The sequence below is a fragment of the Schistocerca nitens genome, chromosome 2 (assembly GCF_023898315.1).
Source record: "Schistocerca nitens isolate TAMUIC-IGC-003100 chromosome 2, iqSchNite1.1, whole genome shotgun sequence".
Classification (NCBI taxonomy): Eukaryota; Metazoa; Arthropoda; class Insecta; order Orthoptera; family Acrididae; genus Schistocerca; species Schistocerca nitens.
The window spans coordinates 489,083,851-489,101,687 of record NC_064615.1 but is presented as its reverse complement, the minus strand read 5'-3'; the positions used below and the strand labels follow the sequence as shown (position 1 = coordinate 489,101,687).

The window sequence follows — 17,837 nt, the reverse complement described above, 5'->3', positions numbered from 1 at the left end:
TGGCCTGCCTGGATTTGGTTTTATCCTCACCACGGTAGCAAACAACTTGCAGTTACCTTATGACGAATCCACCGAAAAAAATGCATCTACAAAGACTGTTTTGGTCACCAACTCTGAAGGATCAGTTTCAATATTTTATTTCAGTTTATCTTTAGAAGTGCCGGAAGTAAATTTACTCTAGCGACATTTGTGCAATGATTTTACTTGGAAACAAGATGGAAGCAGGTTGAGACGTTCTTGCGTGGCCTTAATGGCTGCCATCTTTACTTTGAATAATTACCTAAAGTTAATATTCTGATAAAGCAAATTTAAAGCTATGAAATGTAATTAAATTAAATTTTACAATGATATATCAAAGCAACCACGTCTTGTCTCTTCAGTTTGAAAGTAAACAATTATTATTAGAAGTTACTTTTATATGATACTGAAAGAATATCGTAATACTAGTCACAACGATCTTTTGACCGTACAAAGTGACACGGAATTTACATTTAACAATATGGAAAGTGAACATTGGATCGGTATATGACTTTGGGACAATGATTCTAACAAATACTTCTAACAAAACGATATTAGAACTTTGGCAAACCATGGCGTTGACTGTAACACTCTGATACACTGCTACAGACTGTTAATACGAAAATGTGTTGCCTAATTCGTTGCAGCCATGTCGGTGTTGAAGTTGGTGTTTGCTGAATGAAAATTTGGATAGGATCTTCACGTCTCCATTGGTGGAATTACTTGATAACTAGCGCCCATCGTGGTAGCCAAGTTTACTTGCTGCATCATGGCTCCATATTCCATCGCAAAAAATCAGCCAGATAGTCTTGCTTCCTGACACTAAATAAACTTGAGGCGATTTCATGAACCATAAACCAATATCATACCAAATGTGAAGGTCTTTCATTCCGAATTGTTGTTGCTTACGGATCAGATCGCTAGACATTGCACGCCATGGTATGTGCACTGTAAAGGTTCGACTCCAACTATTCTGGTTTTCCGTTCTTTCCTCCCTTGTGGTGCTCACACAAAAGTCATCCAAAAGACTGGCTGTCGAAAACAAATAGTGAATTCCCTAATTTATTATGTCATGTTGTTCAACTGAATTACATTACAGTTCATCTCTATATTTTATTTTTCACTAAATTATAAATTTTTCACCAATTACTCTCTCCTTCCAACGAACATTTATCACAGACATTATACTTGTGCTTACTGGCATAGTTATAATAGTTTCCGCAACACTACTCTTTTGTAGAAGATCGATCATTTTATTCTGTCGATTTTCGCTTGATACTGTTTAAATAAATAAAAATTTTTAGACATTGCAATTTGAATTTAACAGCATCATGCAGGTTACAGACCTCAGCTTCCGATTATCTGCTGGCAAAAATACTGAGAAGTTTAAGCATGCCTTGAATGAACATCACTCCATTTTATGTCCGTCTCATGAATTCTCATGAAATCAGACACCAAAGAATATTTCCTTAAAACAAGAAAAATAGTCGTCAAACTAAAACAGTTACTGCAAGTTGCCTTTCCTCAACCTGGTATACGGGGTGAATCACTAATTATTGCCACCTAGAATAACTCCGAAAGTATGATAGAAGCTGAAAAGTTTGTGGGACAAAAGTTGCATGGGGCAACGGAGGCCATAATATGACGTTGGTTTTTTATTGCTAGGTGGGGTCGCGTCAGAGATGTGAAGGTCAACTTTGTTTTTCTAAATGGGATGCTATAGTTTGGTCCTTATTTTTTGATAGCGGCTATTGAGACAAATCCAATCATGTGTAACACTAAGGTCTTTGAAGGTCAACGAAGGTCAAAAAGGTGGCATGAACGCCCATTTACAGAAGATGTTCGAAGTGATTGAAACGTCCCCTTTTGAACAATTTTACAGGACTGTGCTTAAACTGACGCACAATATTTTTAGCGCAACGCAATCTGACTTTCAATAATCTCTACAAGAGAATGGCCCTGACTAACATTAAACTATACCTTTCACAAATCACTTACCTCACAAAAATCTTCGCTACTCAAGCTACTGCAATACAGCAAGCGCCACTACTGCCAGCTAAATAAAAGATTCAAACTACGGAAGGCCCTAACTACTGATAGGGATAGTTAGCAAATGAAAAATATTAATAGAGAACAAACAATGTATTTACCTTGATATCATCATATATAAATATAGCAGTTCATGACAAATTTCAAAACTCCGCCATCTCTCTCCCCACATCCACCACTGCTGGCGGCTCACCTCCAACTGCCCAACGCTACGCGCTGTTCACAGCCAGCTGCCTAACACTACAATGGCGAGTATTACAACAATGAAAAGCAGCCACAGACTGCACACGGCACAGCTAGTGATTTTCATACAGAGGTGGCGTTACCAATAAAAAAAACCTAAACAGCCTACTTACATGATGACCATTGGTATCAATGCAGTGCTGCAATCTTCTTGCCATGGATTGAGTGGTATTGCTTATCATATCGGCACTTATCGAAGCACATGCTCTGACAATTCTCTCTCGTACACCTTCAGCTGTAGTTGGAACGTCTTTATAAACAATGTCTCTTACAAATCCCCAAAAGAAAAAATCCAGAGGCGTCAAGTCTGGTGAACGAGCCGGCCACGACACATCTCCTCCGCGTCCAATCCAACGATTTGGGAGCTGTCTCTGCAACTCTGTGAAAAATGTGCCGGACACCCATCGTGTTAGTACCACATTCTGTTCCTTATTCCTAAAGGTATTTCTTCCAATGGCAGACCTAATGTTTCTTGCAGAAATGTGGTGTGCATCCTACCATTAAACTTTCTTTCGATCATATATATATATATATATATATATATATATATATATATATATATATATAGTTGTGTCCTCCAGAATCCCACACTATACATTCACCGACCACGGTTTTTGATGTAGATTTAAGCACTCTTGCACAATAGTTTCGTGAACGGAGGCTTCTTTATTGTTGAAGCAAACCAGAAGTCGCATGTTTACAACTGATCAAATGGCTAGGCAGTCACGAACTTCTTGCCTACAGTAAACGCTAGCAAATATCGATGTGACTCTGCACAGAACTTAAGCTGAAGTGAACAGAACGATGGTCGCCGCGAAACTTCGGACCACAAGTAACTTTTTGCAAAACTCAATGAACAAAGTAAGAACATATGGACTATCAGACCAATTGTTTGATTGGTTTGAAGAGTTTCTAGATAACAGAACGCAGCATGTCATTGTCAATGGAGAGAAGTCTTCCGAAGTAAGAGTGATTTCAGGTGTGCCGCAGGGGAGTGTCGTAGGACCGTTGCTATTCACAATAAATATAAATGACCTTGTGGATAACATCGGAAGTTCTTTGAGGCTTTTTGCGGATGATGCTGTAGTATATCGAGAGGTTGTAACAATGGAAAGTTGTACTGAAATGCAGGAGGATCTGCAACGAATTGACGCATAGTGCAGGGAATGGCAATTGAATCTGAATGTAGACAAGTGTAATGTGCTGCGAATACATAGAAAGAAAGATCCTTTATCAATTAGGTACAATATAGCAGGTCAGCAACTGGAGGCAGTTAATTCCATAAATTATCTGGAAGTAGGCATTAGGAGTGATTGAAAATAGAATGTACCTTTAAAATTAATGTAATGTACATATAAGATTAGTTGGAAGAATCCTAAGGAAATGCACTCCGGAAACAAAGGAAGTAGGTTACAGTACACTTGCTCACCCACTGCTTGAATGCCTCCCACCGGTATCCGTACCAGATAGGGTTGATAGAAGGGATAGAGAAGATGCAACGGAGAGAAGCGCGCTTCGTTACGGGATCATTTAGTAATCGCGAAAGCGTTATGGAGATGATAGATGATAGATAAACTCCAGTGTAAGACTCTGCAAGAGAGAAACTCAGCAGCTCGGTAGAGGCTTTTGTTGAAGTTTCGAGAACATACCTTCACCGAGGAGTCAAGCAGTATATTGATCCCTCCTACCAATATCTCGCGAGGAGACCATGAGGATAAAATCAGAGAGATTAGAGCCCACACAGAGGCATACCGACAATCTTTCTTTCCATGAACAATACGAAACTGGAATAGAAGGGAGAACCGATAGAGGTACTCAAGGTACCCTCCGCCACACACTATCAGGTGGCTTGCGGAGTATGGATGTAGATGTAGATGTAGATGTAGATCCTCAGTCTCTACCCAGTGAATTTCATCTCTGAGTATGGACTACGCTGCTGCGGAATATAGTGCATCAGTGTCGCTCAGTAATGCTCTCGTAAAGATATAGAACTAACATGTACCACTGGGATAATGTTTTGAATAACAGTTTGTATGACTGCCTATTGACTCCATAGACTCAGCCAAATTCACTCACTCCAAATTCATCGCGACTATGCTCTTTTCAGAAAATGCAACAAAATACAAAGTAATCCTTTGCTCCCAACCAACCAACCATGTAATTATATGGAAATATACTGCTCTCCTGTGCCACACTACACTTGCAAGCCAGCGAACTGTTTGTCGACAATTTTAACATTACCAAAATGTGGCGAACGGTTTGAAGAGTCCTCACTAATGTGTGTGTACGATCTCCCCTGTAACACAAAAAAACACCTGACTTCCGACTTACACCAGAAAATATGTACCAGCTTCAATAGGTTAATAACAAACCATGGCAAATGTGTGGCTTTTTGTACCATTGAAGAAAGGGAGCTTCATCAAAAAGTCAATGTGATGCCAATAGGCAAACCACAGCTGAATTCCCTTGAGAGTCTGACGTCTGACGTCCTTATTGAGATCCAAGATGCAATCGTATGCATAAGGAAATCTGTGACATTTCTAGTTTATGTACTTTGCGTCTTATTTAGAAGATCGTACAAACGCTGTTATGGCATATGCTAACTAAACTTTTGCATGACTGCAGAGCAACAGTCTGGGGTGGCGCGCCTGCGGGTGGACACGAGCCAGCAGTTCCAGCAGATGCTGGGCTTTGGCGGTGCCATGACGGACTCCACGGCCATCAACATCAGGGCGCTCAGCTCGGCCACCCAGCAGAAGCTGCTCAGGTGAGGCCAACATCACCCACACGTAACGTCTTACCTCACAGGGGACACTCCAGTTCCAGTTAGGCTGGTGACATTATCATGTTTACACCAGAGATAAAAAGAGATGGACACAAAGAGTAGGTGGTCTCTGATGTCACAGAGATTTGTATGATTTGCATCGTCATAGGTATGGAAATGGTAAAAGGAGGCATGAGGAAGGAGAACCCAATCACAATAAAAGTAATCATTTTAATAGAGACAGAGGCAGGTGGAATGGTAAACAGTTCTGTCACAATCGATGTGATATAGGAAATGGTAGAGATGGTCGTGGAATGATATTCAAGTCCACAAATTGTTGGGAGTTCGATCAGGCAATCCATGGAACAATGTTCACTTGGGGAGCCTGCAGCAATGTTATTTCCAGTTGCTGATGGCAGGCGATTTGGGTGCTGCAAACATGACGATCAACAGACGCGAACAACCGAACATGTTGAATTTTGAATTTAATAGAGAAACTCTACTTACCGAGAGACATGTAAAGATAAATTCTTTGGTGAGTCCAGTGCTACAAATAATTAATAATGGAGCTATTCTGGCTTGTGTTCTAGACATAGGTAGGCAGGTTTCTGTGTTGAGTGAGTGCATTTTAGAGTTGTTAAGGTTTAGGTTGATGGCCTGTTCTTTCTCTGCATTTGTCTAAGGTGGAAAAGAGCAGTAATTGGGAGAAGTGCAAAGGTGAAGTGACAAGTGTATAATTAATTTATCTGTCAAGGTTATAGGTTTTCTACAAGTTTTGTGATTGTGCCAAGGTTGGATACTGACACAATTATAGGGACTGACTTTTTTCTGATGCATCATGGAGTTATGAAATTGGGTTATGGTGAAGAGCGTTTGAAGAGTAATGATGCTGCATTGAAGTTGAGTATTGATGAATGTGTGCTTCAGAAGAAGAGTTCGATTCAGTGTCTTAAATTTCGCATCGAATTGGAGTCGTCCTTTGAGTCTAGACCTGTTGTGAGTGTGGTTCATTTTTATACAGTTTTTTATAGGGTTTGTCATATTGTACAGGAAATATGGAGTCACGGTGGCTGTGCAGAGGCGGCAGACGTGGTAATGATAGAAAATATGTTTCATGTACTATGATCTTATTCTTCAGTGTTCTACAACTACAACTACATTTGTACCCCGCAAGCAAACTTTCTGCACGCGGCAGAGAGTACTTTGTGCACTTGTGTCAATTCCCTCCTTTTACTGTTCTGGTTGGCTGTCGTTCCTGGGAAGAACAATTGCTGTTAAGCCTGTGTATAAGTTCAAATCTCTCTGACATTATCTTTGTGGACTTCTTGTGAGATATATGTTGGAGGAAGCAATATATTGGTCAGCTTGTCTATGAGCTCTCAAATGCCAGATCGCACGCTGATGCACAACTCCTCTCTTGCGGCATTTGCCACTGGATTTGGCTGAGCATCTGTGACGTTTTGGGCTTACTAAATGAACCTGTAACAAAACGTACTGCTCCTCTTTGGATCTTCTGTATATACTTTACCAGCCTGTCTGGGATCACAGACTATTGAGTAATATTCAAGTACTGGTACAGTGAGCGCTTTATAAGCTATTTCCTTTGTTGATAGGCTACATTTCCTAAAGATTCTTCTAATGAATCTCAGTCTGTCATCTGCTTTACCCACAACTGATTTTATGTGGGCTTTCGACTTCAAATTGCTTGGTACGAATACTCGTAGACAGTTTAGGGAAATGACTGATTCCATTGATTTCTCTGCAATCCTGTAATCATACAGCAATGAGGTCTATGTATTCGTAATACCTTACATTTGTTTATGTTGAGAGTCAATTGCGATTCCCTGCACTCAGTATCAATCCTCTCTTAGTCCTCCTGTATTATGCTACAATCTTCCATAGTCAAGACGTCTCTATATACAACAGGATCATCTGTGAAAAGGCCTCAAGGAAATTTCAACGTTATCTACTAGATCGTTTTTATAAACTGTGGAAAGTAAAGATCCTATAACACTCACTTGGGAACAGCCGAAGTTAATTTTATCTGGAGACGCCTCTCCTTTGCAAATTTTGTGCTGTGTTCTATTTACTAGAAACTCATCGATCCAATTTCACTGTTGTTCCCATATTCCATGTGTTGATATTTTTTTCCTAAGGCGGCAATGGGAACTGCACTCGACACCGGCATCTAGCTGGGTGCCGGTATGTGCTTCTGTGCGGGTCTGGTGAAGGAAAAGAGCGAGATAGGTTTCACACGGTCGTTGTTTTCGAAACCCATGTAGATTCCTGCAGAGGAGAATTTTAGTCACCAGAAACGCCACGATACGCGAGCATAAAACGTGTTCCACAATTCTACAAAAGTCCGACATCAGAGATAGAGGTCTATAGTTTGTGCGTCTGTTCGACGACCCTTCTTCAAAACAGAAATGACCTGAGCCTTTTTTCAATTACTTGAGAAAGACATTGACTACTTTCGTTGACGATAAATTTATTGCTGAGGGTATCTGGTAAAAACGAAATAAGATATTGGACAAGCTATTCAGAGTATGGTGTCACTGTGAACCTTGAGAAGTCAGAATTCATCAGCAGGCAGGTGATTTTTGGACCCATTGTATAGCATCAGGTACACTACCTGGTCCATATAAGAATGAGACGATTTGTATTTTTGCCTCATCCCACAACGATAAATCACAGTCATGTATTTCTGTGATTTATTAATCTCTATCAGATATTTGCTAGTTTGAACAGTTTGTCTACACCACGAGTGTGTGGACTGATGGGTAAAAACACTCTTTGGAACTGGGATGCCGAAGCAGACGCACAATTTAAAGTTTCGAAACAGATTCTTTTGGAGGATCCTCTTACGTCACATCTTTTTATGAACTGATATTTTTGTGTAGGATCAGACAGTTCTAAGACAGATACTGGCGCTGATTTCTCGTAAGAATTCGAAGTACTTGGAGTAACGGAGCATCATAATATTGGTTTTGCAAGCCAGGTGCTCACTAAGTGTGAAAGCAACTATTCGGTCAATGAGATTGAAGCCCTGGGTGTTGTGTAAGATTTTGTGAAATTCAGATATTATTTCTCTGTTCAGGTGATCAAGGGCTATACGGATCACCATGCTTTCGAATTTTTTCTGATTACATAGTTAACTCTTGACCTGGCTAAGGTGGCCGCTGTATTTACAATATTTCAAATTAACTATTATTATATTCCTGACAAAGAAGAGTTATTGCTGATGCTTTTCCAAGATCTCTTATAGGCTTGAATAATGGCACCAAAGATGATCATAATGAAAGTAATCTCAGTGCCTCGTATTCGAAAAATGCAGCATTTGATCATTTCATTATGCGTTCGGCCTTAGAATATTGCAAACGAACAGGATAAAGATCTTCCTTGGGAGAGGCGAAGGAGAAATACGTCAGAATAAAGTTACAATTAAATAGGCTAGTTTTACCGGATGAACCATATGATTTTGCTTAGGAGAAGAGATATATATCATTCACATTGGGTTGTATACATTTTTGACGATTTAGTTATCAGACTGATTTGGTATATCACATGAGTTGTGCACATTTTGGGCCAAAGAAATGCATTTACAAGCTTCATGAGGAATGCTATTTTCAAAACATTGAGGAAGTAAAAAAGTTTGGAAGGAAGGAGACGAGGTACTGGCAGAATTGAAGCTGCGAGGACGGGTCGTGAGTCGTGCTTGGTAGCTCAGATGGTCAGTCGGCTTTCAGCTGTGATACCGTGAGGACGGGCTCGGACTGCCGGGCAGCACTCCGCAGATGTTGTTTGTTTACCCGCTAGCGTGCGGTTGCGTCGTTTTATTGCCTTATAGTACCGGTACCGACCAGCAATGGCGTTCTCATATCGACAAGCTACAATCAAACTAACGTTCAACGCATCGTACAGGAGACCGAAGGCCCATGAAATGGAACGGTTTCTTCGAGACATTATGCACATAGAACCGCAAGAACTGATAGGCGTTCATTTGTCTGTTGTATCCAGCACAGTGTACCTCAAAGTGATTGATGAAGCGGCCTGCGACAGACTTCTCCAACGATCTGCCAACGGCTTCTGTCACGCAGACGGTAATGCGAGCGTGGTAAGAGTTAACCATGCTGATCTGGGGGTGCGTACTGTGCGCATCTTTGAACTACCGTTCGAAGTTCCCGCCAACCTTGTCGTTGATGTGCTGCAGCCATACGGCACAGTTCTGAGCCACACAGAGGAGAAATGGAATACTTTCGAAACGTACTCTGTCCTTAATGGGGTACGACAACTGCGCATAGAACTTAAGAAGCACGTTCCATCATATGTTTTCGTTGGCGGCTGCCGCGCAGTTGTTATATACGATGGCCAACCGAGGAAAAAATGGCTCTGAGCACTATGGGACTCAACTGCTGTGGTCATCAGTCCCCTAGAACTTAGAACTACTTAAACCTAACTAACCTAAGGACATTACATACACCCATGCCCGAGGCAGGATTCGAACCTGCGACCGTAGCAACAGCGCGGCTCCGGACTGGAGCGCCTAGAACCGCACGGCCACCGCGGCCGGCGCCAACCGAGGACCTGCTCGGGCTGCGGCCAGGAGGGCCACGTTAGAAATGAGTGTCTGCAGCGCCGCCTCGTTCAGGTGCCCCGCTATGAACTTCCCCAACGATCCACGATGACCCCTCTTCCGCTAACGTATGTGGAGGCTGCATGACGTGATGTGATGGATGATCAAAACCTGCTACCACCTCAAGCCGCTGTGAGCTCCGTTGGAAAGTCAGCGCCGACGATGATGACGACGACGCCACCGCAGCCAAGCGGTGCAGAGGTTCCTGCAGCCTCTGCCCATCGCGGCGTCGGGGGCTCCCAGCCGCCGTCACTGTCGGGATCGGACACAGGGATTCCCGATGATCGAGACTGTGTCGAGCTCCGCCCTCCAGAGGATGTCGAATCTCGGACCCGCAAGCAAAAATCACCCAAGCGACACAAGAAGAGGCAATTGTCAGTTGAAGAATGGGACAGGGATGTGAAGCTGGCGGAAGACATCGACTTCGTTGACGCGTCTACTGATGCAACGGATTCCAGCGGCATTCACCAGAAGGTGCCTGAAGATAAGGAACACTCTCCTTCATCTGGTGGCCCCGAAAACGAGGCGCATCGCGTCGACTCACAAACTGTGGGCTCCTATGAACGCGACCAGCCACCACTGACCTCCCAATCCTCTCTTGGTGATTGAGCAGACGATGTGGAGACCGATGATGCACAGCACACATCGATACCTTCGCCAGAGCCCATGGCTGACATTGAGCCTGGAGGGCTCTGCCAGTCAGGGGATCATACAGCACAGTAATGCACGCCATGCAGCTGGATGGCTGTGCGCCAGCACACTGCCTCCATCACTTGATATGTCTCAGTCACACCTTGTGGGAACAGTCAGTGTCAATGGTGTCCACTCCACTGTTAAGACCCGCATGTTACACGACATGATCAGAGCGGCAGACTTGGACATTGCCCTTCTCCAGGAGGTCCGCCCCGAGCTGCGTTTAGACGTATATGGCTACACCTCCTACAGCCTACCCTCTGGTAATGGCGCAGGAGGAACAGCCATCCTTCTCAGAGATGGCATAGACGCGACGGACGTGACGTACTTGCCGAACGGGGGAGGCATCGCACTCACACTTGGCGCAGTCCGCCTCGTTAACGTCTACGCTCCCTCCGGTAATTCGCACCGTGGTGACAGGCATGTCTTCTATTCGGAGGAGGTAGTCCCACTTTTGCAAGGAAATATCGACCATTACATAGTGGGCGGCGATTTTAACATGTTCTGCGGTCCGAGGACCAGATACCGCATTACGTCCCACGCCCGGCTCTACAAGCACTGATACGTGACCTCGCGCTCCACGACACATGGCTCTTACGTAATGGGAACCAGCGGGGATATACGCACTTCACCAGCCACTCTGCCAGTCGTCTGGACCGGATATACGTCTCGCATGCCCTCCGCACAGCAACCCGTGATGGAGAACGCTGGCCGACGGCCTTCACGGATCATCTAGCGTATATCTGCACTATCAGCTTACCCCAACATCTCACAAGACGCAGCAGAGGCCCGTGGACGCTGAACGTCTCCCTCCTTCGCGAGGAAGCGTGTCGGCAAGCAGCTACTGACACGTGGCGTCGCTGTTTCAGGCACCTACCCATGTATGCTTCCACGTTGCTGTGGTGGATGGGATGTGTCAATCCTGGGCTCCGAAAGACCCTGATGGCCTACGGGCGTGACAGATCGAACTAGCAAAGGACAACATCGGAATTTTACTATACAGCGTTACGTGAGCTGGCGACGCAACCGCCGTCTCCCGAACGTCAGATGTTTGGACAACGCGTCACAGCTCGTCTACTTCGCATCAAGGCAGAGGAGCTAGAAGGCGTCCGCATCCGTGCGCGAGTGCAAGACTGCATCCCCAACGAAACGACATCAGTCTATCACATTGTGCGCGAGAGGCGCCACCGCAAACGTCAGCTCATTACGGCGGTAAACACGGAGGAGGGCGGTGGCGCAGTGACGCAAACGGACATCGCGCACACGTTCGCCCGACACTATGGGGCCTTGTACATGGAAGATCCGCGAAACGTACGTGATTATGACGAGCTGTTGCACGATTTTCCCGCCCCTAGGGACGTGGCACCCGATGATAGTCTGTTGTTGCCCAGTACATCCGACGAGCTGACATCGGCCTTGGCACGTGGAGCACCGAACAAATCGCCTGGGCCGGGAGGTTTACCCCTGGAATTCTACCGCACTTTTTATGACATTATGGAAGACAAGTGGCTCCAAATGTTTCAAGAACTGATCCGCCCTGATTTCACTGTCCCCACAGAAATCACAGACGGCATCTTCGTCCCAATACCGAAACCGAATGGTGGTTGTGGGACTTTCGCCCACTCACCTCCTCAACAACGACTACAAGATCTTTGCCCGCATCCTCCACGCGCGTCTCCACACCGCTATCGGGAAAGCTATCCACACCGATCAGACATGTTTAAGTGGAGTCAGCAACATTCATTCAGCGTTAGGAGCATACCGCGACGTAATTGCTTTGACGGCGGCCTGCAAAATACGAGGCGCTCTTGTCGCCGTCGATTTTGACCATGCATTCGACCGCGTCAACCGCGGCTTCCTACGCGCAGTTTTGGAACACATGGGCCTCTCTCCAGAGTCTGCACAGGTGGTCCTTCGACTGGTCCACGGAGCGCGCTCCCGCATGATGGTCAACGGTTACCAGTCTGGTCACATTGTTGTTGGAAAGTCAGTGCGACAAGGGTGCCCTTCGTCGGGTATACTATTTGCGGCAGCGCTTGAACCAGCTTTACATGGTCTACCGCAGCGATTGACAGGATTTTCTATGCGTGACGTGACCTTTCGTTGTGGTGCATTCGCTGATGACGTGGTGTTCCTGGCCAGATCAGAGGATGAAATGCATATGGCGCTTCAGTGGGTGCGCCAGTACGGGGCGGTCGCTGGGAGCGTCATAAACGTAAAGAAGACAAAATACATGGATGTTGGAGGGGGGCTTTCCCAAGCAACGGCGGTGCCCTTTGACAAGGTGCCCGTACTCAAATGTTTAGGAGTGCAGTTCTATAACAATGTTCGCCGCACGGCTGCGGCTACGTACCGCCGGCTCCTACACCAGACACGTGCTCTGCTGCAGGACAACAAATTGCGTCGCATGGATATGCTCCTCAGAACACATTATGTCAACACCTGTCTTGTGTCCAAACTGAACTATCTTGAGCATGTCCTTCCTTTGACGGCTACGATGGCCGACAGATTCCAAGCAGCATATGGACATTTCTTAAGCGCCGGCCTTGTTTTAAAGTCCGATACACCTCCCTGACACTGCCATGGGGGCGGGCGGTATCGGATTAATTCATGTCTACAACCGTGCGCGATCGCTTTATCTTAACACTATGCTTCGCACGTGGACTTCTGCCCACGCCACTCTGACGGGCACCCTGATAGCGGAAGTGGCACCACACTCTCTGCATCCCCCGGTTTCTGTAGAACACATTTCACCGGCACTCGCCCACATCAGAGAGCTCTTGATTGACTTCAGCTACTTACGGTCAGACCTTCCGACGACACGGATGCCCAGTACGAGAGATCATTATCGCTTCTATCAACAGCGGCAACCTATCAACACGGTCGCACACAGACATCCTGAAGTTGTCTGGAACACGGTGTGGCGAGTTTACAGATGCCTTTACTACCTACGACGGTGCTTTCGTTGTGGTACGTGGTTGTGAATGGGAAGTTCGCTACTCGTCAGAGGCTTCATTCCATTCATCTGACGGACGGCCCCTTGCGTCCCGCATGCTCAGTCGTTGACTCGGATGCACACCGCCTGACTTGTGCCGCGACCAGCGAGTGCTGGCTACTGACGCGCTGGCATCACTCTTGCAGCGATTGCCGGAGTCTCTCTCCCCGGATGATATATTGCGCCCAGACGGCGTATACTTTCCATTAGCCGGGACGAACGCCATTAACTGGCTAAAAGGCATGGCCCTTTACTACATATTTTGCGATGCTCACAAAAGCACACTCGACTTTGGTCCCTATTGACGACGACACATGCAGCTTTCAGCCGCCACCCGAATTACCGAACCCGTTTCGCAAATTATTTAGGTTCATTATTTGCGGTTCCTCCTGCTCATCGGGGCGTTTCGGGCATGAGACGCTGGAAATGAAGAAGAATCTTCGAGCATATTGATCCACTACGGACGGAATAGGGGGGAACCCTTCCCAAACAGACGAGAAGACGACCTGGACGCTCGACCACGGCAGTTGTAGGATCTTTTTTCTAATGAAACAAAAATAATCCAAAAATACAATACAAAATAAAAAATTAAAAAAGATGGTAGAGCACTTACCCGCGAAAGGCAAAACTCCGGAGTTCGAGTCTCGGTCCGGCAAACAGTTTTAATCTGCCATGAAGTTTCATATCAGCGCACACTCCGCTGCAGAGTGAAAATCTCATTATGGAGGAAGTATTTTGTAATATTTTGATTTCATGAAAATTTTGTCAGAAGGCGAAGCCTCTCATGAAAATTTATTTCGTATCATCATCTCAAGAATGGGAGAACTTGTTGCGGTAGATTTCTTTGGCCCTCTTGCAAGAATTACTCAAGTTCACTCTGTTTTTTGCCATGGTTGAGTTGTCTTACAAATTTGTCTCTCTCAAGCTCTTGAGGAGAGCTACTAGACAGTCTGCTGAACGTGCAATTCTGAATAATGTTTTGCATAAAATTGTTCATGTTGATAGGTTTTTCTCAGACTATGGTCCACAGATAATAGTAGTAGTTTGGAAGTGCGGTCTGTATAACATAGGTATGAAGACATTTTCTATTTCGTCATATTACCCACAATCTAATCGCTATGGGTGCACCACGAAAGAGCTTGATAAATATGTAGATTTCATAGCGAATGGTGCCACAAGACATGGGACTCGTATATACATCAGTTTGGAGAAATCCTAAATGACCCTCCGAATCAATCGACAACATTACAACTGGTTCTAGTTGTAAAAACTCAGCTTGCAGTGACAAAATGCAGGAAAATTTGCCTGTACCAGTGTCTGCAAGGTTGACGCATGGAGGTGTAGAAAGGTTAACTTTAAAAAGTATTAGGAAGCCTGCCGAGAGGCACAGTAAAATCGACAAACGTAGTAGGCCAGCGAAGTCGTACGCAGTATGGGAAAACATATTAATAAAGTCGCACAAATCATCCAGCAAACGGCATTCGATGGTAGGAACGTTTTTTGCAGTTCAGAGTCTAGCAACAATAGAGACGTCAGCCTCATCAACATGACTGTGAACAACACAGTTTGCTTCTCACATTGTTGCGCAGCTGTTCAATGTTGATGGGTGGTCTACGAATGGTTTAGAGCCAACTGCTGCTTGCTGTCTTTTCGACAGTAACTGTATTTGTACGTGACGCCGAACTATCAGCAACAGAGGCAATGTCTGGGGCGGTTGTTGTTATTGGCTGTGGGCATCAGCACATGGAAGTCGGTCAAGCCAGATGACTTCTCAAAGGCCGGTCCAGAGCACTGATACCCCGAATAGTGTCACAGGAGCATCTTGCTGTTGCTGCTGAGGGGTGCTGATCAAACAAGGCAAAGGCTGGCGGTGGCCAACGTCTGCTTTCTGGAGCGCTGTTCTTGCAGCCAAGCTCTGCTACTGACCATCCCATTGCAAAACCGCCCACCACAGAAAAATCTGATCTCTGGATTTTCGTTGAAACCTGGCAGTAACATAAGCACTAATTTATTTTCAAATATTTACACTTCGTGTCCCGTACTTCACTCACAGTGACACAGGGTCCTTTTCACTTTTTACACTTCTTTCCGACCTCGCTGGCACTTGACTCGTGGAACGAGTTTTCGCTCACAATTCCGTCCTTTGTCAGTCCGTTCGTCGTAGGTGTTGCTGTTACATGTTTGAGGCACTATATTGGAGGTTGACATGGATGGGATATTGACAACTTTCCAAATGAACCTACCCTGCAGCTGTACGTATTATAAATAAAACCTTTTGTATCCCGCCAGGAAGGCGGCGCGTGGGTCTGCTTCTGAAAACTGAAACATTGACCGAATGACAAAAGCGAGTAGGAGCAGGAAAAGGTGAAAATCTCTCGGTACGGCAGTGTGAATTATAGATGTTCACTATAGGCAAAAAAAGTTAATAAATGGTTACATAGCTTTGCAGCGAGGTGCGAAGCCTTAGACCCGTCGTAAGTAGTACAAAGTCTCAATAGCAAGCCAACACCCTCTGAGGTTGAAGCGATGTTGCCAGGCCGTCTGCTCTTGATCAAATGGGCTGAATCTGGAGCGGAGCTCGTAGAGCTCCACAGCGCCGGCTAGAGGGCGCTGTCGTCGGTGTCTCGTAGTGCCAACTTATGAACTTGCACCTACGCCGTGGCATCGTTGCTATCGATACCACAAAACCAACATCTATTACCTATAAAATCATGTAATAGATGACCCTGAGGTTCCTAAAGTTACGAGTTGGTGCTGACGTTCTCTTCGATAACCTTTTATGTGGCCTAAAACGCGCACCCTAGATATGCGGCTATTTCTGTGGCTAACATCTGATCTACAGGTGCGAGCAGGGTCATATCTAAAGTGTTATTCAAGTAAGTCTGATTTTCACTGCGTAGGATCTCTAAAGGTAAGTACGGTAGGTTAATTAAAATGTATACTCACATCGCTTAGGTCGGTTGTTCCAGTGATAGCGGAGGGTAACTGGAATATCCGGAAATATTACATCAGGTGCTATTCACTCTATAATTCTATGTGATGTGTACCGCTGTAACGTCCTTTCTCACGGCAAGTAACCATAATAACCAACGGATCTGCTACAGAGTGCAGCCAATGGAGACAGACTCTTTGGAAGAATTTGGTTTTGTCTGTGATTATCTCTTTAGAATATTCCGTCGAAAATTTGTAAGAGCAGAACAAGTTCAACACACATGACATGAGGATGGTATGTCCCCTCTAGGTAGGGCTGATGTTCATTACCCTAGTTCGACAGCGCAGTAAATTTTGTGTGGAAAGCAATGCGTAGAATGGTCTGCTTGGAATCACTAGTATTTCGTGTACTTTCAGATACTTAAAGTTTTTGCAAAGTGTCTCAGGCTACGGATACGCTTCTGTGTCCTCGTGACAATCGCCATACGATAGTATAGCTACAAAAATTCTTTCTCTACTGCTATTACTAACCATAATAGTGCAGGCCGAGCGGTTCTAGGCGCTTCAGTCGAATCCTGCTTCGGGCATGGATGTGTGTGATGTCCTTAGGTTAGTTAGGTTTAAGTAGTTCTAACACTAGGGGACTAATGACCTCAGATGTTAAGTCCCATAGTGCTCAGAGCCAGTTGAACCAGTTGAGTCTTACATAACCCCTCCAGGAATTTATCCAGAGGTGTAACATCAGTGTTAAATGAGTGTGAACAGCTTCCTGTAGTTCAGTAGTTTCTATACGTGTGCCAATAATGCTATCAGAGGGTGCCGAGTAGTTTTGCAATCATTAATTGTTAATCTGCAGTATCCAAACCGTATCTAAGCATGCCCAAGTCGTGATTAGTGGTATCTATTGATGCCCAAATTGGGGCATTAGCGTTGTAGCCAAATATTGAAATTAACTCTTTAATTATTTTTTATTAAACACTGACCTAGAGAACATCCCCTGACAAAGGCAGCTCAAACTTAACCTATTCATTTATTACCCACAATATACAAGCCCAACGCAATCTGACTGCTATACATTGAGAAGATGAGTTCCAATAATTAACACAAAAGAATAGCCCTGAATTGCAAGAAATCCTAGCAATAATACAAATACAAAAAACATGAAATTAAAGAAATATGAAACTACTTCCAAGTCTGTTAATTGCTTAAACTTATTTCAATCACGAGTCCCGATAGTGGGAACCCCATTCTTCTTCACAAGTCATTTACCTCGCAGAAAATCTTCATAACACGAACTACAGCAATTACAGCAAGTAGCAACAACAGCCAGCTAAATAAAAGGATTCTACCTCCTACAGACTCTAACTACTAGGAGGCATATGATTAGCAAAAGAAAGATTTTGTTGCAGAGGAAACAATGTATTTAGAAAATTTTACCTTATTCATGTGACATTCAGCTCCAAAAATTACAAATTCAAATGGCTCTTAGCACTATCGGACTTAGCATCTGA

At 44.7% G+C, this 17,837-nt stretch overlaps 1 protein-coding gene across 1 annotated transcript in view; it reads left to right on the top strand.

The window, feature by feature from the left end:
* Window positions 1–17,837, top strand: part of LOC126236430 (lysosomal acid glucosylceramidase-like) — a 190,983-nt gene that overhangs the window by 80,237 nt on the left and 92,909 nt on the right. The window contains exon 3 of the mRNA XM_049945732.1: window positions 4,936–5,077. Coding sequence (XP_049801689.1) covers window positions 4,936–5,077 — 142 coding nt within the window. The remainder of the gene's footprint in view (window positions 1–4,935; window positions 5,078–17,837) is intronic.